The sequence below is a fragment of the Lagenorhynchus albirostris genome, chromosome 15 (genome assembly GCF_949774975.1).
Source record: "Lagenorhynchus albirostris chromosome 15, mLagAlb1.1, whole genome shotgun sequence".
NCBI lineage: Eukaryota > Metazoa > Chordata > Mammalia > Artiodactyla > Delphinidae > Lagenorhynchus > Lagenorhynchus albirostris.
Window position 1 is genome coordinate 49,671,291 of NC_083109.1, and position 18,148 is coordinate 49,689,438.

The 18,148-nt window shown below is 49.3% G+C and overlaps 1 protein-coding gene across 8 annotated transcripts in view; it reads left to right on the forward strand.

The window, feature by feature from the left end:
- RAB11FIP3 (RAB11 family interacting protein 3) overlaps window positions 1-18,148 on the forward strand; it is a 79,805-nt gene that overhangs the window by 35,972 nt on the left and 25,685 nt on the right. For 5 of the 8 annotated variants that reach the window (XM_060124978.1, XM_060124980.1, XM_060124979.1 and 2 more), the window contains exons 2-3: window positions 4,765-4,858; window positions 12,711-12,805. In XM_060124978.1, the coding sequence (XP_059980961.1) occupies window positions 4,765-4,858; window positions 12,711-12,805 (189 nt within the window). The remainder of the gene's footprint in view (window positions 1-4,764; window positions 4,859-12,710; window positions 12,806-18,148) is intronic. The other 3 variants (XM_060124977.1, XM_060124983.1, XM_060124984.1) reach the window with 2 other exon arrangements.

The window sequence follows — 18,148 nt, forward strand, 5'->3', positions numbered from 1 at the left end:
TCGGCAGGCGGACTCTCAACGACTGCGCTACCAGGGAAGCCCCTGAGTCTCTTAATAAAGGTTCCTCTCCATCGTTTTTTCCCTTAAAGACAGCAGGTCCCTTGTCTGTCTCTGTCAAGGGTCTCACGGGCTGGGTTTTGTTGATTATATTCCTCAGTATTGTTAACACATGTTGATCATTGTATTTCCTGTAAATTGGCAGTTGGATTCCGGGTGGATTCAGGCAGTGTCTCGCTGTTCCATCAGGAGACACGTGGTGTTTGGGTGTGTCTTCTGTGCCCTTGGGGGCACTGAACATCGTATTGTGTGATGTGTGACGTGTTGTTACCTCACCAAGGATCGCGGGCAGGACCTGCTGTTCTGGTCCCATCACTGCTGCGCTTAGTAGCTGGGATGCTCTGTACAGAGCTATTGCCCTCGTTCATATACTGTGGCCCCATTATGCCTGTGTAGGGAAGGCAGGCCCACCACTTGATTCTTTCCCTTTATGGGTTAGTTTTCACAGTAATAAGTGGGTTCCCTAGTGTCTCCAGTGATGATCAGTGACTTTTACTGCAGTCACTCCATTGCGAGTTGAGGCGAGTTTGGTGTGTCCAGTCAGTGCTCAGATCAGCTCACTTTTGTGTTGGCTCCTGCGTTCTTTGATGTTGACCTGACAAAGTCTTTCACAGCATCTTTGCTCTCAGGGATGACAAAATAGTCCAGGCTCAGCCTGCACTTTCCCTAGCACTTCTCCAAGGGTCCTGGTTCCCTCTAATGGGAATTGGAATGTAAATACCTTCACCTGGGTGCGAGGGGTGCTGACTGCTAAGTGGACAGAATAGAAAGTGATTGTTTTGTTTTTAGTACATCATGAGTGATGCTTCATGGTGGTACTTAAAATTCAAAATCAGGATTATAGAGTATTTGCCTGGCATCTTCAGTCTTATATCTTTTTCTCCTTTCTCAGTCGTGTTGGGGATCCCAGTCCTCAACAACACATGGCCTGGTGGAATTCGAATATCCCTTGTTACTTGGTGTTGCTGCCAGAAATGTTAATGATCATTTAATTTTCTTCTATAAATCACTTGATTTTTGCATATTCAAAGGATTTTTTTCTTTTCCTTTAAAGTCTAAGAAATTCACCAGAATAAGTCTTGTATGAGGTCTTTTGGGGATGGGAGTTGATATTCTTAGGGATGTGATATATTCTCTCAATAGGTAGTTGACCCCTGAAACATGGTAAGTCAACTGTACTTCAATTAAAAAAAAATAAGATAAAGTCTCAAGGAAAAAAATAAGGAAGAAAACAAATATGTAGTTAAAAACTTTTTTTTATTCTAGGGAATTTTTCTTAAGTATAGTTTTCAATTTTATTTATTTATTTTTTATACAGCAGGTTCTTATTACCTATCTATTTTATACATATTAGTGTATATATGTCAATCCCAATCTCCCAATTCATCCCACACCCCCACCCTTGGTGGCCATATGTTTGTTCTCTACATCTGTGTCTCTGTTTCTGCCTTGCAAACCAGTTTATCTGTACCATTTTTCTAGATTCCACATATATGCATTAATATACGATATTTGTTTTTCTCTTTCTGACTTACTTCACTCTGTATGACAGTCTCTAGGTCCATTCACGTCTCTACAAATGACCCAATTTCGTTCCTTTTTATGGCTGAGTAATATTCCATTGTTTATATTTACCACATCTTCTTTATCCATTCGTCTGTCGATGGGCATTTATGTTGCTTCCATGACCTGGCTATTGTAAATAGTGCTGCCATGAACATTGCAGTGCATGTGTCTTTTTGAATTATGGTTTTCTCTGGGTATATGACCAGTAGTGGGATTGCTGGGTCCTAGGGTAATTCTATTTTTAGTTTTTTAAGGAACCTCCATACTGTTCTCCATAGTGGCTGTATCAATTTACATTCCCACCAACAGCGTAGGAGGGTTCCCTTTTCTCCACACTCTCTCCAGCATTTGTTGTTTGCAGATTTTCTGATGATGCCCATTCTAACCCGTGTGAGGTGATACCTCATTGTAGTTTTGATTTGCATTTCTCTAATAATTAGTGATGTTGAGTAGCTTTTCATGTGCCTCTTGGCCATCTGTATGTCTTCTTTGGAGAAATGTCTATTTAGGTCTTCAGCCCATTTTTTGATTGGATTGTTTGTTTTCCAATATTGAGCTGCATGAGCTGTTTATATATTTTGGAGATTAATCCTTTGTCTGTTGCTTCATTTGCAAATATTTTCTCCCATTCTGAAGGTTGTCTTTCATCTTGTTTGTAGTTTCCTTTGCTGTGCAAAAGCTTTTAAGTTTCATTAGGTCCCATTTGTTTATTTTCGTTTTTATTTCCATTACTCTAGGAGGTGGGTCAAAAAAGATCTTGCTGTGATTTATGGCAAAGAGTGTTCTTCCTATGTTTTCCTCTAAGAGTTTTATAGTGTCTGGTCTTACATTTAAGTCTTTAATCCGTTTTGAGTTTATTTTTGTGTATGGTGTTAGGGAATGTTCTAATTTCATTCTTTTACACGCAGCTGTCCAGTTTTCCCAGCACCACTTATTGAAGAGACTGTCTTTTCTCCATTGTATATCCTTGCCTCCTTTGTCATAGATTAGTTGACCATAGGTGTGTGGGTTTATCTCTGGGCTTTCTATCCTGTTCCATTGATCTATATTTCTGTTTTTGTGCCAGTACCATATTGTCTTGATTACTGTAACTTTGTAGTATAGTCTGCAGTCAGGGAGTCTGATTCCTCCAGCTCTGTTTTTTTCTCTTAAGATTGCTTTGGCTAATTAATTAATTTATTTGGCTGTGTCGGGTCTTAGTTGCAGCATGCAGGATCTTTGTTGCAGCATGCAGGACCTTCATTGCAGCATGAGGGCTTCTCCAGTTGTGGTGCATGGATTCCAGAGCGTGCAGCCTCAGTAGTTGTGGTGTGTGGGCTCCGCAGTTGTGGCACGCAGGCTTACTTGCCCTGAGGCATGTGGGATCTTAGTTCCTCGACCAGGGATTGAACCTGTGTCCCCTGCATTGGAAGGCAGATTCTTAACCACTGGATCACCAGGGAAGTCCCTTAAGTATAGTTTTAATATTTGTTCTTTGCTTTGATTTTTCTTCTGAGGGACTTCTAATATCCATATATTAGATCTTCTTTGCCTTACTTCAGTATTTGTCAGTTTCCCTTGAATCCTTTTTACCTTTCTATTCATTTGTTTCTTGAGAGTTTTGTTGAAGTATAACATATATACCAAAAAATTCATCCATTTAAAGTGTACAGTTTGTGAATTTTAGAAAATTTATAGAGTCATGCCCTTCACCTCAGCCTAGTTTTACAACATCTCTAGATGTTGTAAAGGGATCCAGAAAGATCCCTTGTGCTGTTTGCAGTCAACCCTTGCTTCTACCCCAGAATCCCAGGAAACCACTGAGCTCTGTAGGTTTGTCTTTTCTGAAAATTTTCTGTAAGTGAGAAGATATAATTTGTAGTCTTTTGTGCCCAGCTTTTTATCTAGCAGAATGTCTTTGAGGCTCTTTCATGTTGTATGTGTGTCAGTATTTCATTCCTTTTCGTGGCTGAAGAGTAGTCCTTTGTATGGAGGGACCACATCGTGTTTATCCGTTCCTCAGCTGGTGGACATCTGGATTGCTGCTGCTCTTTGGCTGTTTTGAATAATGCCGCTTGCTGTAAACATTTGCATACACGTCTTTGTTTGGACCCACGTTTTCCTTTCTCTTGCGAAGATCCCTAAGAGTAGAGTTTCTGTGTTGTGTGGTTGGCCCTGGTTTTCCAGATTTCCCAGACCATTTCCCACCCTTCCTGGCAGCGTCGGAGGTTCCTGTGCCTCCACTTCCTCGGCAACACTTGCTGTTGTCAGTTGTCTTCATTACAGCCGTTTATGGTTTCAGTTTGCATTTCCCTAAGGATTCAGGATCTTGACCATCTTTTCATGTGCTTATCAGCTATTTATTTATGTTGTTTGATGAAATGTCTGTTTAAATCTTTTGCCCATTAAAATGAATTGTGTTTGTCTTCTTGTTGAATTTTAAGATTTCTTTATACATTCTGGATGCAAGTCCTTTATGAGATATATGATTTGCAAAGATTTTCTCCCAGTCTGTGTCTTTTAGTTATACTAATGGTGTCTTTTTTTTTAATTAATTTTTTTTTTTAATTAATTTTTATTGGAGTATAGTTGATCTACAGTGTTGTCTAAGGGTGTCTTTTAAAGAGCAAAAGTATTAAATTTTGATGAAATCCAGTTTATACTTACAAACAGAAACTTATCTTCTTTTTGGAGAGTTTCATTCTCTGGAACATCATGTGTGTATTATCCCACTTACTCTTTATTATTTCTGATGTCCAGGGTCTACCTGCTGGAGTCAGTTTTACTAAGGCCTCTGCACGGCTGGGGTGCCTGTCGGGATGGGCGGGTCTGTGCTGTGCATAGCGCCTGGATCCTGACTGCAGTAATGCCTAAAACTTCAGCACACTCAAGAAGCATAGCTTTTGGCTTGAGAGCAGGGTCTTATTCTGTGGTTTGTGGTTCATGGTTCTGGGCACTGTTGGCAGCATCTCCCCAGATGCCACCTGTGCCCTGGCTGGAGCTGTTGCTGGCACTCCAGTCAGAGGACCTAATGGCCCTTACTTTAAGCACTGCCCCTTGCAAGCCGCCTGCTTCTCTGAATGTGGTGAGATGTCACATGCACGACCCCCCCACCACCCAAAGTGTGAAGGCTCCGATAACATTCTCACTTGGCCATTGCAGGTGAAGGACTTAACGAGGTACTTGGATCCCAGTGGGCTCGGCGTGATTAGTTTCGAAGACTTCTACCGAGGGATCACAGCGATCAGAAATGGAGGTCAGTCACCCCACCGTGGGCTTCTGTCGCCTCACCCCTTCCTCAGCCCCCTCCCTCAGCCCCCCACCCCCCGATTAGTGACCCTCACTCCTCAGGCTCCCTTTGCTGAGCCTTCTCCTCCTTAGAGCCCCTGAAACATCCCAGGTTTCAGAAGGCCCTCTCTCCCACCTCGTTCTTTGCTCCTCACGCACTGTCCTCCAGAATTCACTGACTCAGCTACTTATTTGTAATGTTAGAAGTCTACTGCCCCTTTCCCCAGAAATTTTTTTTTTTTTAATATTTATTTATTTGGTTGCACCGGGTCTTAGTTGCAGCAGCCCGGCTCCTTAGTTGCAGCTCCAGGGCTCCTTTAGTTGTGACTTGCCGGCTTCTTAGTTGCAGCACATGGGCTCCTTGGTTGCGGCTCGGGGGCTCCTTAGTTGTGGCATGCATGTGGGATCTAGTTCCCTGACCAGGGATCGAACCCAGGCCCCCTGCATTGGGAGCATAGAGTCTTATCTGCTGTGCCACCAGGGAAGTCCCCAGAACTGTTTTTTTTTTATGAAAACTTCCAAACATACAAAAACATTGCAAGACTTACACAATGAACACCCACACGTGTGTTTGCCATCCACAATCTGCAGGGAACATCTTCCTGCGTTTGTGTCATTATATATCATATATCCACCCATACATCTGTCCAACAATCCATCTTTTTTTTTTAAATGGGATGCACTTTAGACAGGTATACTGCCGTACACTCCCCCAAACACCTTGTCCTGTGTATCAGTCATTACTGATTCATTAGAGTTCAGTATTTGTTTGCAGTCTTATTTTGAGTCAAAGTTTACCTTTTGTGAATGCACAAATCTTGTGTGCCCTTCTGTGAATGTTGATGTTCTCCTGCTGGGATGCAGACCCCTGCCCAGAGCCTTACTGTCCCCGGAGACAGCTCCCTGCTGGCCTTCCAGTGATCCCCTCCCTTCTGCCGGCATCTCCTTGGCTGGTTCTGTCAGCATGGATTAGCCTTGCCTCTCGTGGACGTCACATAAATAAACCATTGGCCACACTCCCGTGTTGTGCTCGCCCGCGTGTGATGCTTGCGACTCACCCGTGCTGCCGCGTGTCAGGGCACTCTTCCCGTGTGGAGCTGTGCTCGCCTGCATGCCTATGCAGTTTGTCCGCCCCCCAGGTGATGGACAGTAATATGTCTCCAGTTTGGGCCCGCAATGAATGAACCTTCTAGTGACGCTGAGGTCCAAGTCTTTGTGTGGACAGTGTTGTCATGGCTTTGGGGCCTGTGGCCAGGGATGGGATGGCTGGTCGCGTGCTGGCTGTGAGCTTAGTTTCTTACAGAACTGCCAGAGTGAACGTTTCACACTCTCACCGGTTGCCCATATGCTGTCCTTTTAAATAAAATCCCGAAGCTCTGAATAGAGTTTTCCTTCTCATTCCCCATCTGTGGCCATGTGCTGGGGTGAGGGTGGTGGGAGGTCCCAGTCGCAGGCTCGTTCCCTCCTCCTGCTCTTGGCAGAGGAAAAGGAGGACGTGCAGACCTGGGCAGGACCATCAGTTACCTGATGGGGCTGGGTCAAGGGATGCCTTTGGGTCTTATCAGCAGTTGTTGGTAGTGTCACCTGTCTTGTCTGTCCCCGCCCCAAAGTTATTGCCTAGCAGTGTCACGTGGGCAAGTTTTCCTAAACCCCAAGTCCCCACTGGCTCTTTCTCCCAGTCAGTCTGCATGCACGCCGTCTGAGGCCCCGCGCAGCCTGGGGACCCCATGTGTGCACGGTACATGCCGAGGCCGTGTAGCTGCCCTCAGTGTGGTGGGTGGGCCAGGCTGGAGGACCTCACGGGCCAGCTCCGGGCTGGCAGCCCTCTCTGGGGACCAGCTGGCGTGACTGGCGTGAGGCTGGTCCAGGTGGGGGGCAGTCCCAAGGCCCATGTGGTGAGCTGGGTAGTACCACCCAGAGGTCGTACAGGGGGTGGGGTGGGTGAGGTGAACCCTGGGCTCCAGGCTGAGAGTCTGCAGGCGGAGGCTTCATGCCTGTGTCTGGATCTGTGTAACCAGTGGGTTGTAGTCCTTCAGTGATTTTTTGGAGGTTAGGTGTGCGGTTAAAACAGAAAGTTGTTTAAAACTTCATCCCTTGCACAAAATTTTTTGCTGGCTTCATGAAAATTTTTGCTTCTCCACCTCCAGTGTGTCTTGGTGCTTCCTGGTATGGTGTGCTCACCACCCCACAGCAGACACCCAAGCCAGGCCTTCGGGAAGGTCACCGGGGCCACCGCAGGCACGCCCAGGACGCGGGTGGGGGTGGGGGCTGGCTTGTCCACCCACAGCTTCCTCGGTTAACCTTTGGGAAACTCTAGGTGTAGGCTTTTTTCTCTTAGTTTTAACAAACCAGTGTGATTTTTTTCTTTGACTCATCAATTATTTTAAACAATTTCTAAATGTATTTTAAGATCTTGTCAATAATTTGAACCTAATCATGTGTGTGATAGTCAGAGAATGGGATCTCTGTGCTGTGCCTGGAGTTTGAGGTCTGCCGTGTGACTGGTTTTCACGCGTGTGCCACGTGTGCTTGAGAGCTTCCCGCTGGGTCCGTGGGTGTCCGGACCCAGTGGGGCTGGAGCCGCCGCGTTGGGCTGCCTGGTCTCAGTCCCGGGGGTCAGTAAGGAGGTCACATGTCCCAGAGGAGGTGGCTCCGTGGGTCTTTGTCTTCAGCAGCTTCATTTCACCTTCACCCCATGTGATGGGTTGGCCACAGGTTGGCGGTGATGGGAGCCAGGGCCCCAGGACTGGTGGGTCATTGGAGAAGGCTTCGCAGCTCTGCCCGAGGGCTTGGGGGTGGGAGGGTGGTGGGTGCATAGGGGTCAAGCCCAGGACACCAGCAAGCAGTCACTCATGCCAGGAAAAACAAGACGTGGAGTAAGAGGAAAATGTGCTTCTGGAATACTCTTGGCCAGAGGGGTCAGTGTTTATGTGGTCACAGTAATTAAACAAATTGAATATTCAGGTAAGCAGAGACTAAGCCATTTTGTGGGGAAGAAGGTGCTAAAGTCCCTGAGTGCTCTACTGGGATGTCAGCAGAACATTCTAGAGTTCAAGAACTTATGGGAATTGCTGGGACACTTGGCCTGACATGAGCCAGGCTAGGCATGCTGCTGTCCACCCTCAGCCCATGGCCTTGGGGGGAGTGGTGTGGACCACTCCCTGGGGTGACCACGGAGCAGCTGCTGACCACGGGGCACCTTCCAGCCAGGGCCGAGACTGGGCTTTCTCTGAAGGGTCAAGGGCCCTGGGCGTGGGCAGGAAGGAGCCCAGGACAGTGGCCAGCGAGAGACGGTGCCGGGGCTATCTGTGTGGTTCTGAGGCCCTCTCTGAGCCTCTCTGAGCCCACGTCCCCGATTCTGTTGCTGGGCAGTGGCTGCTCTGTTCTGATAGGCCCACAGGTGACGAGAAACAGAGCAAGCTCAGCTGTAGGAATTCCTGGGGGGTCATGACCTAGGGGGTCCCAACCCTGGGCCTCAGGAGTCAGAATGTGCTCCCTGGAAAACTCATGACCAGGTGGGCGCGACCCAGTGTGCTGTCAGAGCTCTCCAGCCACCAGCCCGTCAGGCCCCGGTGTGGGAGCAGAGTGACCCCCATCTGTTGAGCCGGAGGGGTGCCAGCTGCTGTCCCCGAGGCTGTCCCCTGGTTGCACGTGTCTCGAAGTTTCGTGTGCATAGATTTGTCAGCCTGGTGAGAGAAGATGGTTGTCTGAGAATGTCTTGTCTCCTGGGTCCTGCTTGTCCCTTGTGGTCAACCTTCCACCTGATGCTGAGATGGGGCTCACCACACCCCTCCTCCCTCCTTGCCTTGGCCTGGGCCCTTCCCCCTGCAGCTGGGGGGCCCTCTGTCCTCACTTCCTCCTGAATTAGAGCCTCCAGGTCAGGACAACTTTTTTTTTTTTTTTTTTTTTTTAAATGTTTTTGGCTGCGTCGGTTCTTGTGGCACACGGAATCTTTCGTTGTGGTGCGCAGGCTACTCTCCAGTTGTGGCGCATGGGCTTAGTTGCCCCACGGCATGTGGGAATCTTAGTTTCCCAACCAGGGATTGAATCAGCGTCCCCTGCATTGCAAGACTGATTGTTAACCACTGGACCACCAGGGAAGTCCCCAGGTCACGACAACTTGGTGAAAGTTCTGCCTCTGGGGCCCACACACATCACTGAGTCTCATTATTTGTGCATTCTTTTTTGGTAACATTTCCACTGTAATTAAAAATAAAAGCTTCTTAGGGTGTCCCAGAGTTAGCCTGAATGCTCTAGGAAGTGGTGCTTTGATTCTTCAGTGGCACGAATATTCTGGAACAGCAGCGTCCCACATGGTGGTGTGGGAGGGTGAGGCTCGGTCTCAGCATGATGCCACACTGCAGCTGGTGTCCCCCGCCCCAGTTTAGCCTATGCAGAGCAGACCCCACTCCTGAAGTATGTGCCGGAGGGAGCAGAGAGGGTGGTCGGCCTGTCGCGTCTGTCAGGGTTGGTCAGGGGCCCAGCCTGGCCAGCAGATAGGGTGGGGTCCTCGGGTGGGCAGGCTAAGGGGAGGCTGCTGTGATGAGAGCTTGAATCAGGCAGATGAAGGGGCTGCAGCTGTGGGAGCGGGCAGCTGAGACCTGTCAGGGCCGTCAGCTTTGCCGAGAGGACCATTCCAGGCTCGGGGACACAGCACCGGTGGAGCTGGCTTTCTAGTGGAGGACAGCCCGGACAACCCCGGGAGGTGATGGGACTCGGGGGATGGTGAAGCTGGGGGCACACAGGTCTCCCAGAGGGTGTCTGGGAAGGGGACCTGGGGCCACGCTGCACATTTGGGGCTGCAGGAAGGCTGGGGGGCTGGGCTGGGCAGCTTGGGTGCCTCAGGAGACTCGGCCTCTTCTGGAGTGGGCAGTGCTGGTTGGGACGCCCCTCCCCGCACAGTGGGTGAACTGCTGGGAGGGTCAGGGCTGTGGGCCCTGCTTTTCCTTTTTTTTGTTTTTTGTTTTTGGCCTCGCTGCTTGTGGGATCCCAGTTCCCCAACCAGGGATTGAACCCAGGCCCTGGCAGTCCTAACCTCTGGACTGCCAGGGAAATCCCCCTGCTTCTCCTTTATTTTTTTGGTAATTTGACGTCATCATTCAACTTTTGTTAGGAATGGAGAGTGAAAATAAAATTAGAATAAAAACAAGTCAGAGACGATTTTGAAATTGTTAACTCGTAGCATTTGGGAGAATGGGAGCGTGATCACCTGAACTGCTTTCAGCCAGAGCTCACCTCAACGTCTTCCTGCCGGCACCCCTGCCATGGCCATGGTCGGCCTGTCGCGTCTGTCAGGCTTCCGTTCTGCGTCCAGGAGTGGAGCACTGACTCCGTGTACTGACCCAGTTTTGCAGAGGAGCGCAGGAGTCTGCTGTCCTCGCCACAGGCCTTGTTTCAGGAATAGAATGAAATCAAGCCGGGTTGTTACAAATGGGCCATTGCTCTGGCTCATCCCCCACCCCCAGGCTCTGGAAGAACAAGATAAATAAACAGTAAAAACTGATACTTAATTGAGAAAACTGATAGAAGAACCATATTTAGTTCCTATCGAGATTGTAGAAATGCGAGCTGCGTTCACATGTGCCTCCACTGCATGGGGCAGGACCCACCCCTGGAATCTGAGCACATGTCCACCATGGCTAAGATGATTGGCTGCTTTCTGAAAGTTTTGAATTCTCTGTTTCAGTTTTTGGAAGTGCAAGCAAGACTTAACATTTGAAAGTGGAAAGGTAGGCAGAGTCAGCCTAGCGTTTTACAGCTTTCCGCTGGGGTAAGTGGTCCTCTCCCTCCCCTGCCCCAGACGCCAAAGTCTTCCATCCATAGTCACCCTCTCCCTATGGTTCTGCCATAGTTCACCTGCACCAAAGACCAGGCCTCCAATGAGGGGCTGCAGGGCTGTGGGCTGGCATGGTGGGCAGCGAGCACGGGGTCCAGGTCCAGCCTGTCACGCTCTGAGGCTCCTTCACTCCAGCCACCGTCTGAGCTACACTCCCCTAGGGAAAATGGTACAAAGCAACTGCAGCAAAAGTACCTGTGATTCTTAAGACGGAAGCAGCCAAAGGGCTTTTGCAGTCTTGAATTTGGAGCAGCATCTCACAGTTACTGAATGTGTAAACGTTTGAATCTGCTTGATTGTCGAGGGGAAGCATGATTATTCTGTTCAAATTGAGAGCTCTTCAAAAACAGTACATAGCCACGTGTCCTGCCACTGAGGGGTCCGGCAGCGTCCATCCCCCTCCCCAGGCTGTCCTGTGACTCCAAGCCTCAGAGCCCTGTGGGCGTGGTGTCCAGATGCCAGAGAAGAGCGTCCTCTGGCCAAGGAGGCCAGTGCTGACCCTTCAGAGTCCTTTTCCCAGGAGCATCAGGAGGCTTGCTGGTCCACTTGGCCCTCAAAGGCCTCTACTCCATACGAATAAGTGACTGATGTTTTGTTAGGTCACGTGAAACACACTCAACAAGGAACTGATGTGTGTGAGTAGTCACTGCTGTGATCTGTGTTGTGGATTTTCCTCACCACGCAGTCCTCTGTGCTCTGTGGATACCACCTGGGACACCAACTGCCCAGGTGCCCGGGTCACCCTCCCTCCTGTCTGACTTGACTGCAAATCGAGAGTTCCAACTTCCTCCGCAGGTTTGATAATTTGCTAGAATGGCTCATAGAACCCAGGGAAGCGCTTTACTGACTGTTACCAGTTCATTATAAAGGATTTTATGAAGGTTACAAATGAACAGCCAGGTGAAGAGGTATATGGGGCAGGGTCTGGCATGGAGAGGTTTCTGTCCCCATGGAGTTTGGGATGTGCCACCCTCCTGGTATCTGAGTGTGTTCCCAACCCGGAAGCTCCCCGAACCCCTTCATTTGGGGTTTGTGTGGAGGCTCCATTACACGGGCAGGACTGTTTAATCCCTGGCTGTTGGAGATCAGCTGCATCTCCAGCCCTTCCCCATCCCGGGAGATCAGAGGTCAGGAGTGGGGCTGAAAGTTCCCTGGCAACCAGCCCCCATCCTCTGAGAGTCACTTCACTGGTGTGAACCCAGGTAAGGCTGAAAGGGGCTTGTTATGAATAAAAGATGCTCATTTCACCCCTTCACTCAGGAAATCCCCGGGGTTTTAGGAGCTCTGTGCCAGGAACCAATGGAGACAAAGACCAAATAAATATTTCTTATGATATCACAGTAATGAAGCAGCTTCAGGAAACATAGGCGTCTTGCATGCTCTTTGGGACGGGCTATGCCCTGACATTGCCTAGAGGCCATGGGAGCAGAGCTTTTTCTGCAGAAGGGCCACTGCTGTGGGCTCGTGTCTGAGAAGTGGGGTCTCTGGTGCTGACGTCAGCGTTATCCAGCATGAAATGATAGCGTTTCCTTCAAACTTATTATTATTATAAAATAAAATGTGTTGTAGAAGGTAAAGTTAAGTAAAAAGGGAGGAAATAAAAGCTGCCATGGGTCCAGCACCTTGGACAGATGTTATCACACTGACACCTCCCCAGACAAGACAGATTCTTTAAAACGTGGAGTCTGGGACTTCCCTAGCGGTCCAGTGATTAGAACTCCACACTTTCACTGCCAAGAGCCTGAGTTCAGTCCCCAGTTGGGGAACTAAGATCCCGCAAGACGTGTGGCATGGCCAAAATAAATAGAACGTGGAGTCTGGCCCAAAGCCTTGTTTCCCCGGGGGCTGCACTGCTTGCCTCCTTTCCCCGGGGTTTCTCATGGCCAGTCCAGGTCCCGCTCATGTCCACCACGCACGCACCTTCCCCCTTGACCTCTCTGGGGATACTCTGGGCCACCTGCTGAGCCGGGTCTTCTTTCTCTAGCAGATCCCGACGGCCAGCTCTGCAGTGTCACGCCTGCCCCCGACGAGGAGCCGCCAGCCTGCCCCGAGGAGTTCGATGACTTCGTTACCTTTGAGGCAAGTGGTCTTCCCGGGAGAGCTGAGCGGGCATCTGACAGATACACCCTCTCTTCCTCATGTACCCTAAATCCTGCTTCACTCATTGGTCCCCACGGCTGTTTTTTTTTTTTTTTTTATAGATCTTTACTGGAGTATAATTGCTTCACAATACTGTGTTAGTTTCTGTTGTACACCAAAGTGAATCAGCCATATGCATACATATGTCCCCATATCTCCTCCCTCATGAGCCTCCCTCCCACCCCTCCCTATCCCACCCCTCTAGGTCATCGCAAAGCACCGAGCTGATCCCCCTGTGCTGTGCTGCTGCTTCCCACTAGCTATCTATTTTACATTTGGTAGTGTATATATGTCGATGCTACTCTCACTTCGCCCCAGCTTCCCCCTCCCACCCCATGTCCTCAAGTCCATTCTCTGTGTCTGCGTCTTTATTCCTGCCCTGCAACTAGGTTCATCAGTACCTTTTTTTTTTTTTTTTTTTAGATTCCATATATATGCGTTAGCATATGGTATTTGTTTTTCTCTTTCTGACTTAACTTCATTCACTCTGTATGACAGGATCTAGGTCCATCCACCTCACTACAAATAACTCAATTTCATTTCTTTTTATGGCTGAGTAATATTCCATTGTATATATCTTCTTTATCCATTTATCCACATCTTCTTTATCCATTCATCTGTCGATGGACATTTAGGTTGGTTCCATGTCCTGGCTATTGTAAATAACGCTGCAGTGAACATTGTGGTACATGTCTCTTTTTGAATTATGGTTTTCTCAGGTATATGCCCAGTAGTGGGATTGCTGGGTCATATGGTAGCTCTATTTTTAGTTTTTTAAGGAACTTCCATACTGTTTTCCATAGTGGTTGTATCAATTTACATTCAACAGTGCAGGAGGGTTCCCTTTTCAGCACACCCTTTCCAGTATTTATTGTTTGTAGATTTTTTTGATGATGGCCATTCTGACCGGTGTGAGGTGATACCTCATTGTAGTTTTGATTTGCATTTCTCTAATAATTAATGATGTTGAGCATCTTTTCATGTGCCTCTTGGTCATCCCCACATTTCTGTGGGGAATGGCATGAAGGGCAGGCAGGCAGGGCTCATTCTGACACTGGTGGGGACACTGTGGTTGGCGGGCGTCTGCTCTCCGTGCTGTGCACCCGGGGCTGGTGGCCTGTTGTCAGCAGAGGGGCAGGCTCTCCTGTGACATTGCTATCCCCTTCTGCCAGACTGCCAAGCAAGGCCAGAGCACGGGCTCCTTTGTGAAATGAAGAGCTTCTGAGAGTCCCTGTGAATGGTAACACCCCACAGGATCCCACTGCCCTCTTCTGTGTCTCTGTAGCTTGTTCCCTGCTCTGAGAAACTGTCCAGGTATTAGTCACCCCTCAGATGACACAGGTTCACTTCCTGACTGTCTCTCACTTCTGCCAGCACAGGCCTCCAAGCCACCTGGGAGCATTCACCCCTCACAGCTTTGTCCTAGAGTCCCACCTGGGCCTGAGCCCCTGAGGGCAGGGACAACCCCACCTTGCGTCCCCCATTCAGCAACAGCTGGTGTGTTCATTCTTTGTGTGACCTGGTGGTGCCAGGCCCAGTCCTGGTACATGGAGGCTAAGTGCCCAGCTGGGACGTGTGCTGGCTGTGAGGCATGGTGTGGCCGGGCAGGGCTGAGGGTGTGCAGGACCCTGACGTGTCAGCTGTCAAGTCAGCTGCCAGACCCCGAGACTGTGGGATGGCGAGGCATGGAAGGCTATGTGTGGAATGACACACCTTGAACTTTCCAGAAGTGCAGCTAGGTCAGGGGAGAGCCTGCTTTTCTTGTTCAGAGTGTCTAGAGAACCCCGTCTCTTCACTTAGTGGTCGGCCAGCAACAGATCTCTCCTGCCTGTTGACACACCAGCACACACTTTACCATCAATGTCGTCCGTTTTGTTCTTGTCTCGTATTTCCGTGAGGGCGTTATACTGATTCTTTGTATTTGATGTGTATGTGGGTGTCGTGGGTTGAATGGTACTCCCCAGAAGGTACATCGGAACCCGTGAATGTGACCTCATTTGGAGAAAGGGTCTTTGCAGATCTCGTTAAGTTAAGGATCTCAAGATGGGATCATGCTGGGTAGAGTGGGCCCTGAATCCAATGACCAATGTCCTTTGAAGAGAAAGGGAGATGACGCACGGGGGAGAAGGCGGTATGAAGACATGGGCAGAGCTGGAGGAACATGGCTGCCAGCCGAGACATCCCCTAGCCACCAGGAGCTGGACGAGGCAGGAAAGGTCCTCCTCTGGAGCCTCAGGAAGAATTCAGCCCTGCTGACACCTTGATTTCCAACTTCTGGCCTCCAGGTCTCTGAGAATATATTCCTGTTGTCTTAAGCCACCTGTTTATGGTAGTTAGAAATTGGCAGCCCTGGGACTTCCCTGGTGGTGCAATGGTTAAGAATCCACCTGCCAATGCAGGGGACACAGGTTCGATCCCTGGTCTGGGAAGATCCCACATGCCACGGAGCAACTAAGCCCACGAGCCACAACTACTGAGCCCACGTGCCACAGCTACTAAAGCCTGCGCACTCTAGGGCCTGCGTGCTGCAACTGCTGAAGGCTGAGTGCCCAGAAGCCGTGCTCCACAACAAGAGAAGCCACTGCAATTAGAAGCCAGTGCACCACAACAAATAGTAGCCCCCGCTCGCCGCAGCTAGAGAAAGCCCAAGCGCAGCAACGAAGACCCAATGCAGCCAAAAAAAACCCCACCGAAATTTAAATTAAATTAAATTTAAAAAAGAAAAAAGAAATTGGCAGCCCCAGGGAACTAATACAATGAGTTTTGTTACTCAGGATAGTAAAAGGCGTCAACACATTTGATCCAAAAGGGTGAGGCCCAGGCTTCCCTGGTGGCGCAGTGGTTGAGAGTCCGCCTGTCGATGCAGGGGACACGGGTTCGTGCCCCGGTCCGGGGAGATCCCACATGCCGTGGAGCGGCTGGGCCCGTGAGCCATGGCTGCTGACCCTGCGTGTCCGGAGCCTGTGCTCCGCAACGGGAAAGGCCATAACAGTGAGAGGCCCGCGTACCGCAAAAAAAAAACAAAAGAAAAAAAAACCAAAAGGGTGAGGCCCACTGACGCTGGGGCTGCCTCTTGAAGCCTGGGCGGAGCAGGCTTGGGGTGCTGTCCGATCGCTGGCTCCTGTCCTCTGCAGGGCGGACCCCCCTGGCATCCCACAAGTGTGGCCCTCCCACCTTTTTTTTTTTTTTGTGGTACGTGGGCCTCTCACTGTTGTGGCCTCTCCCGTTGCGGAGCACAGGCTCCAGACGCGCAGGCTCAGCGGCCATGGCTCACGGGCCCAGCCGCTCCACGGCATGTGGGATCTTCCTAGACCGGGGCACGAACCTGTGTCCCCTACATCAGCAGGCGGACTCTCAACCACTGTGCCACCAGGGAAGCCCGCCCTCCCACCTTTATGGTGCCTCAACTCTCAGGTGTGCCATCCCCCACCTCGCGCTTGTCACCTTGCAAGGACGTGGGTGGGAACCTGACGTTTCAGAGTATGCAGCAGGAATGCTTCTCAGGTTTTTAGATCTTAATTTTTTTTTCAACAAGGAGGGAATATTTCTTTTTAAGTTTTTTGGTTGCTTTAAAAGAATTAACACACTTTACATTTTAGCAGTTTTAGGTTTTCTGCTCCACAGAAAATGGAGTAGACGGTACAGAGAGTTCCCATTACACCCCACACACATACACAGTTTCCCGGCAGTGAACATCTTCCATTTGTTATAAAGGGTGAACCAATGTCGATACATTGTAACTAACTGAAGGCCATGGTTTACATTAGGGTTCACTCTTGGTGGTGTACCGTCTGTGGGTTTTGATAAATTCATGACATGTATCTACCATTGCAGTTTCGCTGCCCTAAAAATCCTCTTTGCCCCCCAAATTCGTCACTTCCTCCCACTAGCACCTGGCAACCTCTGATCTTTTACTGTCTCCATCGTTTTGCTTTTTCAGAATGTCGTAGAGCTGGTTAGAATCATACAGTGTTGGGCCTTAAAAGTTCCTCCGTGTGTTTTTATGCTTTTCAAGGTTTTTATTTTATTTATTTATTATAAATGTATTTATTTTTATTTATTATTTTTGGCTGTGTTGGGTCTTCGTTGCTGCGCGCAGGCTTTCTCTAGTTGCAGCGAGCAGGGGCTACTGTTCATTGTAGTGCACGGGCTTCTCATTGCGATGGCTTCTCTTGTTGTGGAGCATGGGCTCTAGGCACGCGGGCTCAGTAGTTGTGGAACACGGCTTAGTTGCTCCGCGGGCTTAGTTGCTTCCCGGACCAGGGCTTGAACCCGTGTCCCCTGCATTGGCAGGCAGATTCTTAACCACTGTACCACCAGGGAAGCCCCCTTTTCAAGGTTTTTAGTTGTAATTTTGAGGGGAGTGGAATTAGGTGCTTAGAAACTTGTAGAAAGCTGTTTTTTAAAAATGTTTTGAATCATGTAATCCTAATAAGTACCATAACAATATGAGTGAAGATTACGTGTATTATATCCAATACCACATCTGGAGACCCTCTGCTGGCGATCTTCAGAGATAAATAAGCCTTTCGTTGAACATTTTCTGGCTGGGCACACAGCGGTGCTGGTCAGGGTGCACTATGCAGTAGCACTTGGTGGACTGCTGCTCCCGAGTCCTTTCCTGCTGGGGACGCTTTGGGGGACCCGTGACTTCCGGTGTTTGACTGAGCATCCCTTTGGCCCCAGCTTGTAGGAGAGCTCCTAGGAGAAAGTTTTTATTTTTATCATTTTTAAAAAATTTTTTTGGGCTCAACACATGGCTTGTGGGATCTTAGTTCCCTGACTAGGGATTGAACCTAGGCCCTCGGCAGTGAAAGCACGTAGTCCTAACTACTGGACATCCAGGGAATTCCCCAGGAGAAAGTGGTGATTCTGAGAAGGGGGAAGGGCGGGGCGGTGAATGAGGGTTGTCGCTGACGTTCTGGGAATGAGAAGAAGGTTCCGGGTCCGAGAGTCTGAGCGAGGTGGAGGGTGGACTGGCAGAGGACCTGCTGCCCATGGGGACGAGCGCGTGTCAGAACTTCTAGAGGGGCGATGGGAAAGTCGCAGAGAGCAGGCGCCAGCGGAACGATAAGCATGGTCTCTGCTGTGCCTTCTCTGGCCCTCCCTTCTCCTCCAACTCTTGGACTTAATAAGATGATGGAGAAATAGGTCTTTTGTTCAGACTCTTATCAGAAAGGTTAGAAAATCAAGAACAAAAGCCACTCTGTTTGGAGATCTGACTGTGAAAAACCCAGCAAGCACCTCCTGAACTTTGCCCCCCTTGCCAGCTAGAGCAGCAGG